This window comes from Denticeps clupeoides, chromosome 4 (assembly GCF_900700375.1).
Source record: "Denticeps clupeoides chromosome 4, fDenClu1.1, whole genome shotgun sequence".
Lineage (NCBI taxonomy): Eukaryota > Metazoa > Chordata > Actinopteri > Clupeiformes > Denticipitidae > Denticeps > Denticeps clupeoides.
In genome coordinates this window covers 14,899,350-14,914,317 of record NC_041710.1, presented here as the reverse complement: position 1 = coordinate 14,914,317, position 14,968 = coordinate 14,899,350, and the positions used below count along the sequence as shown (strand labels likewise).

Below are 14,968 nucleotides of genomic sequence, written 5' to 3'. Positions count from 1 at the left end.
ATCAACGACTATGATTTTTTAACCAATTCCCTGTTTTTCCTGTTCGCCTTGCATGATCGGTAGATTTAGCTAAGCTGAGGCAAGGTCATTTAAACACTGCTTACTTTTACAGTCGAATTTTGTGAGTGTGTTTTCATGTTTCAACATGCCACTCATCACACAGAATGGCTTGTGTGCTCCTTCAGATCTGCGGACGTCGGTCTAAATTAAAGTCTAATCCATAACCTTAAAACTTCATGATGTAACCTGATATCTTGAGTGAAAGCACTGAGGCCACACTCCTCAGAATATTGTCTCACAGCAGAGAGAAGATGATGAGGGTGTGGCAGGGCGGGGTGCCCTATTAAGGAGAACAGGATTAGTCTACAGCTTTAATTGGTGGCAAAGATACTATGAAAAAAAAAAAAACACAAACCACTTGAAGCCCAGTCAAATAAGATGCAGTGATGCTAATAAAAAAGTAGCATTGGGAAATTATAGCATAAGTCAGCAGACACTAATAGTGTAGTGTGGAAGACAGAGGGTTCTGAAGGACTGTGCTAACATGATTATAAAGAGACTGAAATTAGAGTGAGGTGTTTGGTGGGTTTTTGTTTTTTGGTGCCAACCTCTTCTGCTTTCAAGGTCAAATCAGCAGCTCTCACCCCCTGTTTTCTCGGTGATTGGATGTGTTGGAACTTCACTAATGCAGAGAAAGAAATTCACAAATACGCCTAATTGGCATGCAAACAAGTCCATTCAATTAGCATGAAATTTGAATAAACCTCTTTGAAAGGAGGAAATCTGGCCTGATGAGAAGTGCAGGTTTGTGTAATTGACCGTGATTCTGTTTTGGGAGGTTGGGAGAGACCTGCCCCGGCTCTCAGATACGGCTCTAGGTTGATCTTTTTTTTCTACTGGCATCTGGGCCCAGAGTAATTACCGCTCTGCCATGTAAATATATCCATCAGAAGAGTGCAACAGATGAAGCTCTTTTTAATCTCTGATTACTCTGGCTCCTCCCCGTAAATTCATAGCCTGTTAACTATGCTAATTAACTTGTTCTTGACTGTCATTTTGTATTGAGAAGTTATAAAAAAAATGACAAAAGATGCAAGGTGTGTTTTTTCCAAACATACATATCGTGTTAGCCATGTGTAGCCAACATTTTTAGTTGAGAAGGAATTATAATAGGTCTAGATGTACACCATATATACCTTCTTTTCTGTTTTGTTACACAACAAAATCTCTTATAGAATTTCATTTGGTTCATGTTTAGGGACTGAAGGTCAAATCACATGATTTACATCCTTTTCATTCTCATAATCCAATCAATGTTGTTCGACTGACTCCCATCAGCATAGAAATGTTTCATCGTAGATTAAAGGTGATCACTCACATTCACTTTGTATTGATCTGCAGTGACCCTTACCTCAACGGGGACATGAGGACACAAACCATGGCAGTGCAATGTCCCCAGCAGACTTCTTTCATTTGACACCTGCCTGTATGTGCAATGCATATGCCTTCTCTCTGCAGTTAACACATGTATGAATAGCATGTTGTTGCTCTCAATTTTTAACTTTCTGTTATTCACATATTTCCCAAATGACAATGAATCAGCTGTTTATGTCTCCACTGGGACACAAAAAAGCATTTTCAGTTCATTGTTGCAGCCCTTGAGAACAGCCGTGTTGTTGTATCCAGCCAAGAATGCACCCCGTGTTTACCTTGCTTGTTGATCTTGAGCAGACCTGAGCAGTGTGGTATGCGCCTGCATTCTCCTCCACAAAAATGATAATGCCTCTTTCATTTTGAGCAAAACCCCAAGAAACTTCCAGACTGCCGTGCGGGTTCATCTGCTAAAGAAAGCCATGCATGTATTATTGATAGCACTGGACATTAAAATGAATCAAATGAATCAATTTGTGATAAAGGTGTGGGACTGTCTGATTCAGCCCATCTGTGATTAGGTCAGAATTTCAGGACTAAACACAAAGTATGAGCGATCCAACCTGAGACGTCCAACTCTAATGTCATTAGCATTCAATTAACTTTCAACACAAGCAACAGCAAAAAAAACATCAGAACAGAACAGATTCTCTCTGTCACTTGCTCCTTCCATTTATTTGGCAAAATTCATTTTCATGGCTTGCTTAAGTGTTTGCCTGAATCATGCTGTTGGAATTTTTTTCTCTGGCTTTTTTTTCTCTTTTGCCACAACCTCTCACCCCAGATGTTTCATGAGCCTCACGTATCTGTGGGGGTCATAATCTCTCGCCTGTCTCGCCTGCACCCCCACCCCGTCTCACCTCCCCTCCCCCATTTCCTCCCTCCAGTCCCAGCTCTCCCTGTGTAATTGGATTCAACAGTGCTTGCCCTTGGAAAGGGTGCCGTTATGTTGCAGCAGGGGCAAAACATATTCAATTAAAATGGACTGAGGGGATGATAGTGGTGACAGTGTGACTTTCTGCCATGCTGTGGGTCCACCTCTAAGCTTTCGGCCCCTATGGCACCCAGTGTCAGCCCCTAGTCCCAGTGAACTGGAGTCAATCAGGGTCTAGGAATACCCAGAGGAAGGAAGTGATGTTCCCAGTTGAATGTATTTGTAAAGTTCTATGATTGGTTTAAGAAAAATATCAAGTGATCAATCGTTTATTAATTACTTTAATTTCATAAATATGGCATATATTTTAAAGATGTATAAGATAAATGTCATAAAGAAGTAATGTCCTACAGTATGTAAACTGTCAGGTGGATTTACTTGCTAGATGCACATTGTTAAGCAAATTCTTATATATGACTGGTGGAGACCAATCAGTGAGTTGGTTGGGCTCAGTCCTACAAGAGCAGTCATTTTCAGGATCTCAGGCTTTTTTTTCTGTCTTGTTTAGTGTCTCCATTATATGGGGAAAAAGAGAGAAATGTAGTGTGAGGAAAAAAAGTGCGCTCTTCAGCCACCACAGGTTATTTCAGTATGCATGATGCATCTGCTTATTGTGTGAAGAACATCTATCATTTTAGCCTGTGATTAATGCCTGTTCTGTGTTTATCCACTCTAACAAGAATACACCATAAAGCCACCGTTTTGTCCTTATTGGGGAAATTGTACCTTAACATATCTGCTTCCAAATCATGTTAGTTATGTACAATAAGACACTGGTGTCTCTTGTTTGCTTGCTATATAGAGAATTCCAGAATTCTTAGTATTCTCAGTATAAAGTCAAGGAGAAGAAAGACAAAATCAGAGTTAGCTATGACAAGAAAAACAGAGAATGACGTTATGTAGCAGATGCATTCAGCGGTAGAAGCCTGCTGGAACCTGGAACCCCAGGACAGGTTGTAGATCCTTTGTGTTGTTTATACATTTTAAATGAAATAAAACAAAAAAATTTAAAAATGCCCTAATGTAATTGTCTTAATTATATACATACTGTATATGGTTCCCAGTTATAATTAGGTGGAACAGTGGTGCTCCCACCAACACGAGCAGGTGTGTTTCCTATCTGGTTTCCCAGGTAAACTGAAAACCGATCTGGTTTCCCAGTTTCACGTGACCTTATAACAGCAATATGCCATAGAGCTTGTGCCTCTGCTTTTTAAAGGTGATTGCTTTATTACAACTTACACCATCAACACTCCTCTGAAAAGTTAAGAGTGTTAGGACAACTTATGCAGTTTGTATTGTCGCATCAGAATAGCAAAATGGACTTGGACACACTCACGTCCAAAGTCCTGGTGTCTGATTACCTAAACACTATGTGTCATGGTTTAAAAGATTTACATATTTAAAATCAACACCGAAGTGTTGAAGTACGCATTTCTGATGTTAAAATATACAATGAACTGCCTCAAGAAGATAAAAGGATGAGTTTGGTAGATAGTCTCTTATTAAGTAGATTTAGTAAAGACACAAACTCTTTCAGTAGGTTTGCTATGCCTTCATCTTTTTTTAGTTTAAATGTCAATGTTAACTACATTTATACACGGAACAAAGACACAACTGCGGGCCTGGTGCCCTATAGCACCAGGTTTTTTTTTGAAGGCCCATCAAGTTGAAATATTTGAGACTCTTGCATGTGCTCATCTCTCAAGGCCTCAATAGGCAAAACTACGCATTTATAACCTCTGTTTACTTCTTCTAGAGGGGGCTCCAAGTGTGATTTGTATTTATATGCCAGAGGTGTAGGGGATCTCCAGGAACAGCCACAAGTCCTACACAGCATTACTTTTAAAACACCAACCTGATATCTGAATAAACAAAAACATCTTTGCTGAATAACATGAGAAGGGTCATTTTACACCAAAATATGAAAGAATGACAATTATTTGCATAATGCATCTTTAATAGTGAATGTCATCTGTGGTTAACAATATATTTTGGCACATTACAGAACACAGCAACAGATTTTGTCACAGAGGGTGAACATTGGTCAGCCTCTAATTCCTTTTAGCATGATTCATCTTGGTGATATCCAACAACAACCCACAGCAATTTCTGCTGGAAATGTCTTGCCAAAAACACTAGTGCACATGAAGCATTGGTGAAGTTACTGCTTAGGGCTCCACAATAAAAAAAAAAACTCTGCAGTCACAAATGCCCATGAGTGCCACTGGTAACGTTAACTGATTCAAATTAATTGAATGGGTTCCAGTGCGAGCTAGCTGGTGCCGAAAGGACCATAAATCAGGCAAAGGGCATCTGCTGATACAGAAATGAAAATGCAGACCCTGAAAAGCATGAGTGGGATGAGGAAGATAGATTAAGACAACAAAGGCAGTGACGTAGGTCGACATTGCCTCCATTCTCTGCGAGTCCCAAGTCACTGTTGGTTTATTTGTCACAGGCCTATGTGAGTATGCTAATGAAGAGTGGATTGGCTATGTAGGTCACATCGTCCTATTATCCCAACAGATTTGGAACCCATCTCCTCCAAAAACCCCACCCCGTTCGCCTATTTCTTAACCCCATCTTGTTACTGAACACACACACACACACACACACACACTGTAACAGTCTCAACTTGAAGGTACCCCATACTCTACCATAGACTAAAACATCCACCACATGTGCTTGCTGCAATATAACATCAATCCCACAATCCTTAAAATCTGAGTGTTTTTTACCTGCTCTGCCTTGTTTTACTTGATTAAATAGTAAAATATATATTTTGTTTGTTTGTTCACCCTTTCAAAATCGGGTGGTAGTAGCCTACTGGGTAACACACTCACCTATGAACCAGAAGACCCAGGTTCAAACCCCACTTACTACCATTGTGTGCCTGAGCAAGACACCCTGAGTTGCTCAACAGGGATTGTCCCTGTAACTACTGATTGTAAGTTGCTCTAGATAAGGGCATCTGATAAGGGCAAGTGACATAAATGTAAATATATATTTGTTTAATATTCATATTCTACTCATAAGCTTTTATAATAAACCTTATTAGCTATAAACCACTCAATTGTTTAATCTGTAATCAAGCTTTATTTACTTAAATTCTGATGCAAATTTCAGGCAAACAAGATGAGCCTTCTTTGATGCTTTAAGGACCTGTATGCCTAGGCCATAACTTGCCAACTTGAAAATTGTGCTGGAGTCATTTTGTACGTCAGATGGATGGCAAAAACCCTGAACCACTCTCACTTTATTGATATTTGGAATGGATGATTTATAATTCAGCCTGAACACTTTCAGAATCAACAGAAAACCAGCAGTTTTTCCAAAGATGACTTAGACAAGTAAATCTGGGATCCAAGTTTGGAACACACTTTACACATTTTAAACCATTTTTGTTTCTTGAACAAATTAACATTCCATTAGAATATGATTTCATTTAATAGTTGTTAGGATATTTGTGTACAGAATATGCATCAATAAATAGAATGTAATTTAATTAAATAGGTGGCTAAACCTGGGGTGCACTTGCAGGGTCTGAGGAGACAGTTGTGAGCCTGTAGGCCATGGGGCTGAAAAAGCAGAGAAGGTTGGAAGGCGGGAGGTGTGCAGCCATGTAGTACGAGCAGGCATGGCCGGAAGCGGTGAAACATCCGGGACATCTTCTCCACAGCAGGAGATAAACATAGTATGGATAGAGGAGTAGATAATTTTGGTGTGAAGCAGCAGGCATGGGGGGCCAGAATCGGTCAGTACCAGGAGGACTTGGATCATCAGAGGAGGAGGCTGAAGCAATGTCGTGGACGGAGCGCGGTCAAGAGCCACCAGGTTCAAACAGGAGCAGGTGAGGATTATCCAGAAATCGAGGTCAGAGAAAAACAGTTGGTAAGGAAGGAATCAGATCAGGTAAGGCTTACAGCAATGTTACCATAATCGATGATGAGTCTGCATTGTTCGGAAGCTTCATGATGCTTTTATCCTGGTTGTTGACCTTTGGGTGGTTTGCTTCCAGCTCAATGGTTGTGAGAGCATGCCCACTGTGGTGCCTGGGTTGGAACTGCAGCCCTGACAAATATGTAATGATGAAAAATGTTTATGATGAAATTTATGCTGGCAGAAACATCAAACTGTGGGCATCATAAATAAAACATAATTTGCTCTCAAATAGTGAACAATGTAGACAATAGTGTATTTATTTTTTCTTAAGAACATCCAATTCTTGGTTAATCTGCAAATGTCTCATGTCTAGCACGTACATGTACATACATTAGAAAAAAGCAATACCATACTCGCTTACACATACACACAAAAAAACACCTCACTCTCCCACACAAACACGTATCAAAAACACCCCACCCCTCCACTCCTCCTGTATCAACAGAAATAGAGCAAAATGCATTTCTCCCTGGGAATCATCTAATGAGAAGCCTTCCAGGAGAGAATATGTTCTTCCAATGTCATGGTTACATTTCCCGCCCTCTCTAATCTTCATTGGCATATTGTTCTGAAATTGACTTCAGTGTACTGGGCAGGCCACTGTTTACGTCCCGTTTATACTTTCACACCAGCGAAAAGCAGCCTGCACCTACTGTAGTGGGGCAGTGGTGGTTAAGGAAGGGGTTAAGAAAGCAGCCCCATAATCAGAAGGTTGCCGATCCGCCAAGGATCTGAGCAAAGCACCGTCCCCACACACTGCTCCCCGGGCGCCTGTCATGGCTGCCCACTGCTCACTCCGGGTGATGGGTTAAATGCAGAGGACAAATTTCACTGTGTGCACTGTGTGCTGTGCTGCTGTGACAATCACTTCACTGTATTTTCACTGTGAGAAATAAACCCCACTGCAAAATCTGGAAGGGGAAAGTTCCACCAAACCCTTAACCGAGAAACCGTGGATGGTGCCACTTGTGCGCTGCCGTGCGATTTTCATTTGAGTGGTGTGTTGCTGCTGTTGCCTGATTGTGTAGCTCAACTGTCATCTTGTGGTGTGGGAGTTTTCAGCGCGTGGGGAGGAAAGTCATGGGCTTGTTTATTTAACACTGCATTAGTGTCTCAGACACCACAAATAACACCTCCCCTGGTCTCGCTCCCATACAGGTAGCCTCATTTCATATATTTAGCATCCGTACATAACGAACTGCTGCCACGCCACGTCGGCTTCATGGCGAGTATGTATTCAGCGAAGAAAAAAATGAATTTAATCCCAATGTGACTTTCAAGGACAATTTGGGCTGCGGGGGGATCGATAGGGACAGTATGAAACGACAGAGATAAACTTGCTCTAGTGCAAGTAGATACCCCCTCACTTCCTTCAAGCACACAGCGGTCACATGGACCATCTCACCAGCACCTCTGTGCATGTGACAGAGGCTGCCGGATTCATGCAGGATTTTAGCAAAGGCCGAAGACCTGACATTTACCAGGACTTACCTCCGCCACTCCTCAACAGGACAGATGGTGACAAGATAGCATGCATGCTAACATTTTATTATTTAAATGAATAAATCCTTGGTTGAGTCCAGTTTGATTTTCCGGCTGCATCTTCCCTACAGCTCTGGCGTGGATAAGTGAGTCTGCAAAATGGATTATTGCAGCAGAATATATTTAATGTTTTGTTAAGATCTCGTGAAGTAAACGTTAAATGGAGGGAAATGGTGGTGAATGGTGCTGCTATTCAGCAGAGGGGATTTAAAACAACTTGAATGAGTTGAGTGTAAGAGTGGTAGGCTCTTTATAAGGATAATATTATAATTAAATAATGACACGATTATAAAAATAGGAACATTTCAATCTGGGTTTCTGAAATATAATTACATACTAACAAAAATGGCTGTGTACAGTGGCAGACTGGCTATCAGGAGCACTGGGATTTTTTCCGGTGGCCTGACCTGCCATGAGCATCAGTCAACATAGCAAGCACCGAGTCTCTCAACCACATGACAACATATGCTCCTCAAAAGCATTTGGCTTGGACATTTTTGTGGTTCAACTTTCACTGTTCAAACAAAAATGTCAAGCTACAAGATAGTGGTGAAGGGGGTTAATTTTAATTTAACTTATCTTACTCTAGGCAGGTGGATCTCATGAGGGCTTTAAATAATATTTATTACATTCCCAGGGTTCACATACAGCTGGCGCTGTGGACAGGCAAATGTGTCCACGTGATCATTTGTTCTTTAATGTTCTGACATTAAAGTAGCGCCAGTTTAGACTTTGATCGCCCTTTAGTTACTCATGGGAATAAGGAATCAGCAAATCGGGTGAATCTTGACAAAACTTCTGCAGTCCTTGCCAGTTAACATGAAAGCCAGTTCAAAGGTAAAACAGGAAATAGACATCTGAGACTTTCTAACACTTGGTCCTACCATATAAACCAGCAAGTGAAAGTGAAGTGATTGTCATTGTGATACACTGCAGCACAGCACATGGTGCACACAGCACATGGTCCTCTGCTTTTAACCCATTACCCTTAGTGAGCAGTGGGCAGCAATGACAGGCGCCCGGGGAGCAGTGTGTGGGGACGAAGCTTTGCTCAGTGGCTCCTCAGTGGCACCTTGGCAGCTCAGGATTCAAACCGGCAACCTTCTGATTACAGGGCTGCTTCCTTAACCGCTAGGCCACCACTGCCCCAAACAAAATGTGTTTCTGCCCGGCAACAGTGTGTTGTTACTCAGGCTAACAAATCCTAGCAGGATGTGACACATTGACTTCGGCAAGTAAGTGAGAAACACCTATCAGACACATTTACAGCATTTATCAGACATTTACATTTACAGCATTTATCAGACGCCCTTATCCAGAGCAACTTACAGTCAGTAGTTACAGGGACAGTCCCCCTGGAGACACTTAGGGTTAAGTGTCTTGCTCAGGGACACAATGATAGTAAGTGGGATTTGAACCTGGATCTGCTGGTTCATAGGTGAGTGTGTTACCCACTAGACTACTACCACCACACACCAGACACCTATTTTCAAACCTCTATATTTGGTTTATTGGTGTTTAAAGATTTAGAAATACTAGCAATCAAACGGGTGTTTTGATAACAATTATGAAGCATAAGGCACAGTATTAAAATGTGGTAAGCTTGCTTGATCTTATTAATATTAAATATATTTTGCAGCCATATTAAATATTTTTTATTGTAATGAAGTCAGATATTTATAGTTTGGGTTTTATTCGGATGGTTTTCCTCCAAGATGTACAAAGAATCTACATATAAAACTGGTATGGTACCTTTTACATCAATATATAGTGTTGGCTAACTTTAAATACCTAATATTCAGGGGGTCTGAGATTAACATTTTCTGCTGTATCCATCCAAACACTTTTACAACTTACAAATATAGGATAGAAAATCAACTTAGACATGGGCATCTTTCCATCATGAGGAAAAACCCACAACCATACCCTAATCTCAGTGTACATTCAGCATTGGCAACTTGCATCTTTTAGACTGTTGAAGTAAAACAGGACCTACATAGGAAAGCAATTTGAATAGAAGAAGAACACGTAGCAATTAAGGTATATACACTGTCTCCAATGGTCCATCTGTTGGCACTGACAAGCATGTGTACATTTTCAAGTATTTCTGAACAGTAGCAGTATCATATCAGGAAAATTGTACTAATTAAAATGCTTTACTTTCTGAATTAATCCTCATACAAGTTAACAATGCTGCACATTTAAATTTTTTAAAGTATGTTAGCTCAAAATAAAAGACAAAATAAGTTGCAAAATTGGGTGCATGGATTGATCTTGTTTTTTCCAACATGTGCTTCAGTTGCTGAATTTCTGCATCAAGTTAACTCCTCTTTATCATGTTCCTCAAACTATTCATATTTTTAAAATGTTGAAGGGCACATTATTCTTATAATAGAGGAAATTCGCTACTAGTGTTGCCACCATGTGACCTGCAGTATCTTTTTGCTAGGTGTCAAACTAAAATTCACCTTAATTCTGGACCATTACAACATTTCTCAAAGTGTTTCTGATTGCATTGCTCATTTTCTTTGTGTATCCTGCTGGCATTTCCTCCTCAAGACATGGACAAACCAACTGTCCATATCTAAAAGAAAAAGTGATTCATCCAGCTATTGCAGGTCACACCATCTTAATGTGGGTCTTTAGTTAATATTCTTATAAATGCCAGCGTTACTGTTTTCAGTGGAAGAGAAAAATTGGCAAACATAAGGATTTCAGTGACTCCAACAAAGACAAGACTATGACAAACTCACTTGCTGATTTTGAAAAGAAGGATTTTACAAAACACTGTTTAAGTTTGCTGCATATGGAGTTGGGCATCAGACCTGTGTCCACCACTAAAAGTGCCAACAATTGGCATGTGCATTGTAGAAGCTGTCCTGATGTATCACATTTTCTTTATTTATGTACATTGTTTACCTGGGAAACATATAGCAACATGATACACTATGAGACGAATACAAATCAAAAACAATTTTTCTGAATAAATTATTATATGTTTCAATTTTAATGTCTTGGGTGCAATGTTTTTTTAGATTGACTAAAATCCAATCATGTTGTATAATGAATATTAGAGAAACTGAAAACATTGCATGTGCTGTAATAATGGTATATACAGGTATGAAGCCTGAACAACTCTGCACAGACAAAAGAAACCTGGCATTGTAAAATTCTCAGAGAAGGTCTCTTTTCACCCTCTCTCTCTCATCGTATCTCTCTCTTTGGCTCATTGGGAGACGCCTGTGGAATATAGTCATCAACATAAATTTCTTCCCATTCTCTGTAAGTGGCAAATCCCTGACAAACACACTGTCAGCTGTGCTGTGGCTGTGCCCTTCCCACAGAAAAAACAGCATGAAAACATCGCCTCTGCCTCATCTACACAACTCCTGCCCCACTCCCCCAGCCCCTTAAAGGGACCTGTGTCCCAGTGGCACACAAACTGGACCACACTGAGCCCCTGAGGCCTCATCCAGATGTCCAGGAAGAAGGCAGAAACTCTCAAAGCCTTCTCAAATGTTCAGGCTGGTCAGCAACTGCTGATGTGATGGGGTTCTTTCATTCAGAAACACAATGAAGGTTTAATGTTCTAAATATGTGCAATTGTTCATAAGTACATTGTTTATTTATTGAACTTTTTGGATAGTTAATTGCCATCTGCAAGATAACACATATGATGTCATTGTAAAAAAAAACAATGACATTGAACTGGATCTTCCTTATAAGATGTTACAAAATGGGCATTTTAGTTAATTTAGCTCATTTAAATTAGGTTTAGTGATTTTTTCTTTTTAGATTAGCACATTATGTTGATCTATCTTCTGCAGATGACTGTCAACCTTCTCTGTGCATTGGCTCATGTGTTTTTATTTATAAAAAAGTCAGTCTTACATAACTGCAATGGCATCCAGCTTTGAACCACATCGGGCAGCCCTAAACTGTGCTTCTGAGAATTAGGGCACAGGATTTGTGTCTTCCAAGCATCCAAAAAAAGAAAATACAGTCGTACAGGAACCCCCAACAAAACCCAACAGCAAGCTGAATGCTTTTATTTAGATTACTTTGTAGGAAAGTACAAACTGATTACCTGAAATGCTGAGTTCAACAAAGAAACTTGTACACTGGTGATAAATATTTGTTTATTACTTGCTGAAAAATAGAAAACACATACCATGAGTAAAAATGCAAGCACACAAAGAGTGTTTTTTTGTCCGTATTCCACTGCTTCTTCTTCTTCTTCTTCTTACCAACCTTGGTGCCTCAACGACCAACATTGTACAAGGTTGGCGGTCAACCTTTATACCTTTTCATGGACCCATGTTTATTATTATTTTTTTCCCCTTTAGTGGAAATGACACTTATTGAGCGATTGGTGACGATGCATATGTAATGCGAGACAATACGTGCGTCGGCCCGTGCAATTAACAACGTGCGTGGCGCCATCCGTCCTGCGTCCACGATTCACCCTCTTCTCCGCCCGTTCCTACCAGGGCCGCGTCCCCTTTAAGAAGCCCCCACTCTCCCCACGCGGGGGGAGGGCGGCCGGGATCCTGGAACGGCGGATGAAAAAGAGGAGAAAAAAACCCACCGGCGCACCGTTTCAAGTCCCCCCAGCAGAAACTGTGCCTGATTTGTGGCCAATGTTGGAGATGTAAAAAAAAAAAAAAAAAAAAAACACACACACACACACACACACACACACACACACACACACACTAACCGGGTAGCTATGGAGATGGAAGGTTTTCCTGGCTGCTTTCTTTGACAGGTGTTGAGTGGGTAAAAGTCTTAAAACAGAGTCCAACATGTACGCCAAAGGTAAAGGAGCTGTCGTCCCCTCCGATAGCCAGGCGCGAGAGAAGTAAGTGGGTTTTTTTTTTATTATTATTTTATTTTTTTCTTCTTCTTCTTCTTCCTCCCTCTCTCCTCTCCTCTTCTCTTCTCCCCCCGCGCGTCGTCACCTGCTGACATTTTTTTTTTTTTTTTAACCTGGACGCTTTACCTCCACTTCCATCCCGAGCCGCCGCGTCGGAGAAAACACACAAACCACCAAAAAAAAAAAAAAAAACCCGGAGCTTTTCCCTCCGCGTTTACTTGTTGTTAGTTTCGCGTGTTTCTCTCTCTCGTGGAGGTGGTGGTTGTTGTTGTTGTGTGTTTTGTTCGCGCAACTTACTTTTGCTCCGGTTTGTTGTTGTTCGTTTCGACTCTCCGGTTAGTTTGAGGCACGGTCCTCCGCCGCAGGGACTTCCTAAACGCCCCCGGTTATCGGCAGCTCGGCCCGGGTGGGCGCCGAGATTTATTTCGGGTGGGTTTGAATTGAACCCGGCCTGGTGAAGCGTGCGCCTCTGGCTCTTTCCCGAGTTTGGTGGTCGGAACTCGGGAACAACGCGCGTCGTCGTCGTCGTTGTATTTTTTTTTCGGGTGTAAAAAACGCTGCTCCGGCCGTGAGTGAAAAGACCCGAGAGCGGGACGCGTGTTTACATGCGCGCCGCGAACCCCGTGGCTCGGGGAAAGCTACGCTTTTAGCGCGACGGCGGCCACGCAGCCGGCGGCCAGTCGCGGACGGGATTTTAACACGCGCGCGTGTTCGTGTGACATGTCTTCGTGTGACATTTTCAACGTCGAGTTCGTTCGCCTTTTTTCCCCCCCACTCGTGTGACCACGTAGTGCGCGCTGGCTGACGGGGGGGACCCGGGAGCGGCTCCACTCGTCGTTTTCTCCCTTTGTCTCGCCGCGAACACCGACTCCGGGTGGCGGCGGGCTGAAGTTGACCCGCACTTTTCACTTTGAAACACGACGGCCGGTGTTCGCGGCGGAGTAGCTGTTAGCCGGGCCGTGGACGGAACAAAGCGCGTCGTGGAACTACTTCCTGAGACGGACGCGGGACTGTTCCACGTGGAATTTTTTTTTTTTTTTAAAGTCCCAAAAGTTCCTCGTCGTCGTTTATATGTTTAAAAAAAGCAAGTCTGATATTAGTGAACTAGCTTACAACTAGCTGCAAAGTGTTTTGCAGTTAGGACCGGTGGCGTGGGGGTCGAAAACGTGGCTCGGTCCCCAGAATTCAGGTCCGAGACGAGCGTGACGTGTTTTGTACACATCGCAGTTAGAGTTGTGTTTAACGCAGCGGGCGAGTGATGCTTCCTTATTGTAACAGATGTCTGGGTACCAGGAAGGGGTAAATTATCCCAATGTGGCTGATGTGCACCCCACCTCTTCACAACAACTCAACAAAATTCCTGTTTTTTTTTTTTTTTTTTTTGTTGCAGTGTTTCATTTCGAGATCTATGGGTTGCATTCAGCAAATATTTTTTCCCCCCATGGGTTTTTAGAAAGTCTGCCTTCATAGAAACACTTTCACAGAAGTGAATTAACAATGCACTGATTGTTGAGCGAGCATGATATCAGCTGAACCCGGGGCAATGGCTGTTTAATAATGTCTTCAGATACCCATATCCAATTGGTCTTAAGAAAGAAAGTCATTGCCGTAGAGTTCTCTATCCGTACAGGTTGAACATTCAGTTTTTCTGGAACTGGTGTTTTTTTTTTTTTTCCTCCCTATCTTATCCATGCGTCCATCTGTTTTCTATTCCCATTTGTCCAGTTCCAGGTTGAGGCAGAGGAGGACAAGTCCATCACAGGAGTCTTTAAATATATGTATGATTAATTTCCTTCCAAGCAAAGTACCTTCATACATTTTCCTGAGTTTCAGTGGCTTTGGTTCTCGTCCCTGTGCCCGTGTGGGCCCTGCCTGTTAAATAACTGAAAGCAGGGCTGAGGACATGATTGCCTAATGGTCTGCATGTTGGATATGTTATATATGCTCTTCGTTCATTCATGTTTAAAGGTAGTTTTGTCTCTCAGCCTGAGGCAAGATGTCAGGTGTGCTCTGCACATACATCTGGGAGAACCCTTTGATGTCAGGACCCAGAGTGAGACCACGTGGAAGCTGAGCGAGGGAGAGGTGCCGCATTTTGTCCTACCAGACTTCTTGGCGAGTGGAATGAATAAAATCATAATCTGTGGTAATCATAAAAAGTGCTCCAGAAGTTTTTGGGGCTTGGTGCTTCTTCCCGTGGACAGGAAAGGAAAACATTTGCTAAGTGTTGTATGGCTCTC

At 41.9% G+C, this 14,968-nt stretch overlaps 1 protein-coding gene and 1 long non-coding RNA gene across 2 annotated transcripts in view; one reads left to right on the top strand and one right to left on the bottom strand.

Annotated features, from left to right (window-relative positions):
* Positions 1-5,828: 5,828 nt before the first annotated feature.
* On the bottom strand, positions 5,829-12,782 carry LOC114788403 (uncharacterized). Its single transcript, XR_003749541.1, has 3 exons — positions 12,573-12,782; positions 6,303-6,439; positions 5,829-6,160 (listed from the first exon to the last, which is right to left on the bottom strand). It is a non-coding gene; the product is annotated as an uncharacterized LOC114788403 (long non-coding RNA).
* LOC114788402 (single-stranded DNA-binding protein 3) overlaps positions 12,552-14,968 on the top strand; it is a 46,623-nt gene continuing 44,206 nt past the window's right edge. The window contains exon 1 of the mRNA XM_028976950.1: positions 12,552-12,713. Within this exon, the coding sequence (XP_028832783.1) occupies positions 12,658-12,713 (56 nt within the window). The 5' untranslated portion in view covers positions 12,552-12,657. The remainder of the gene's footprint in view (positions 12,714-14,968) is intronic.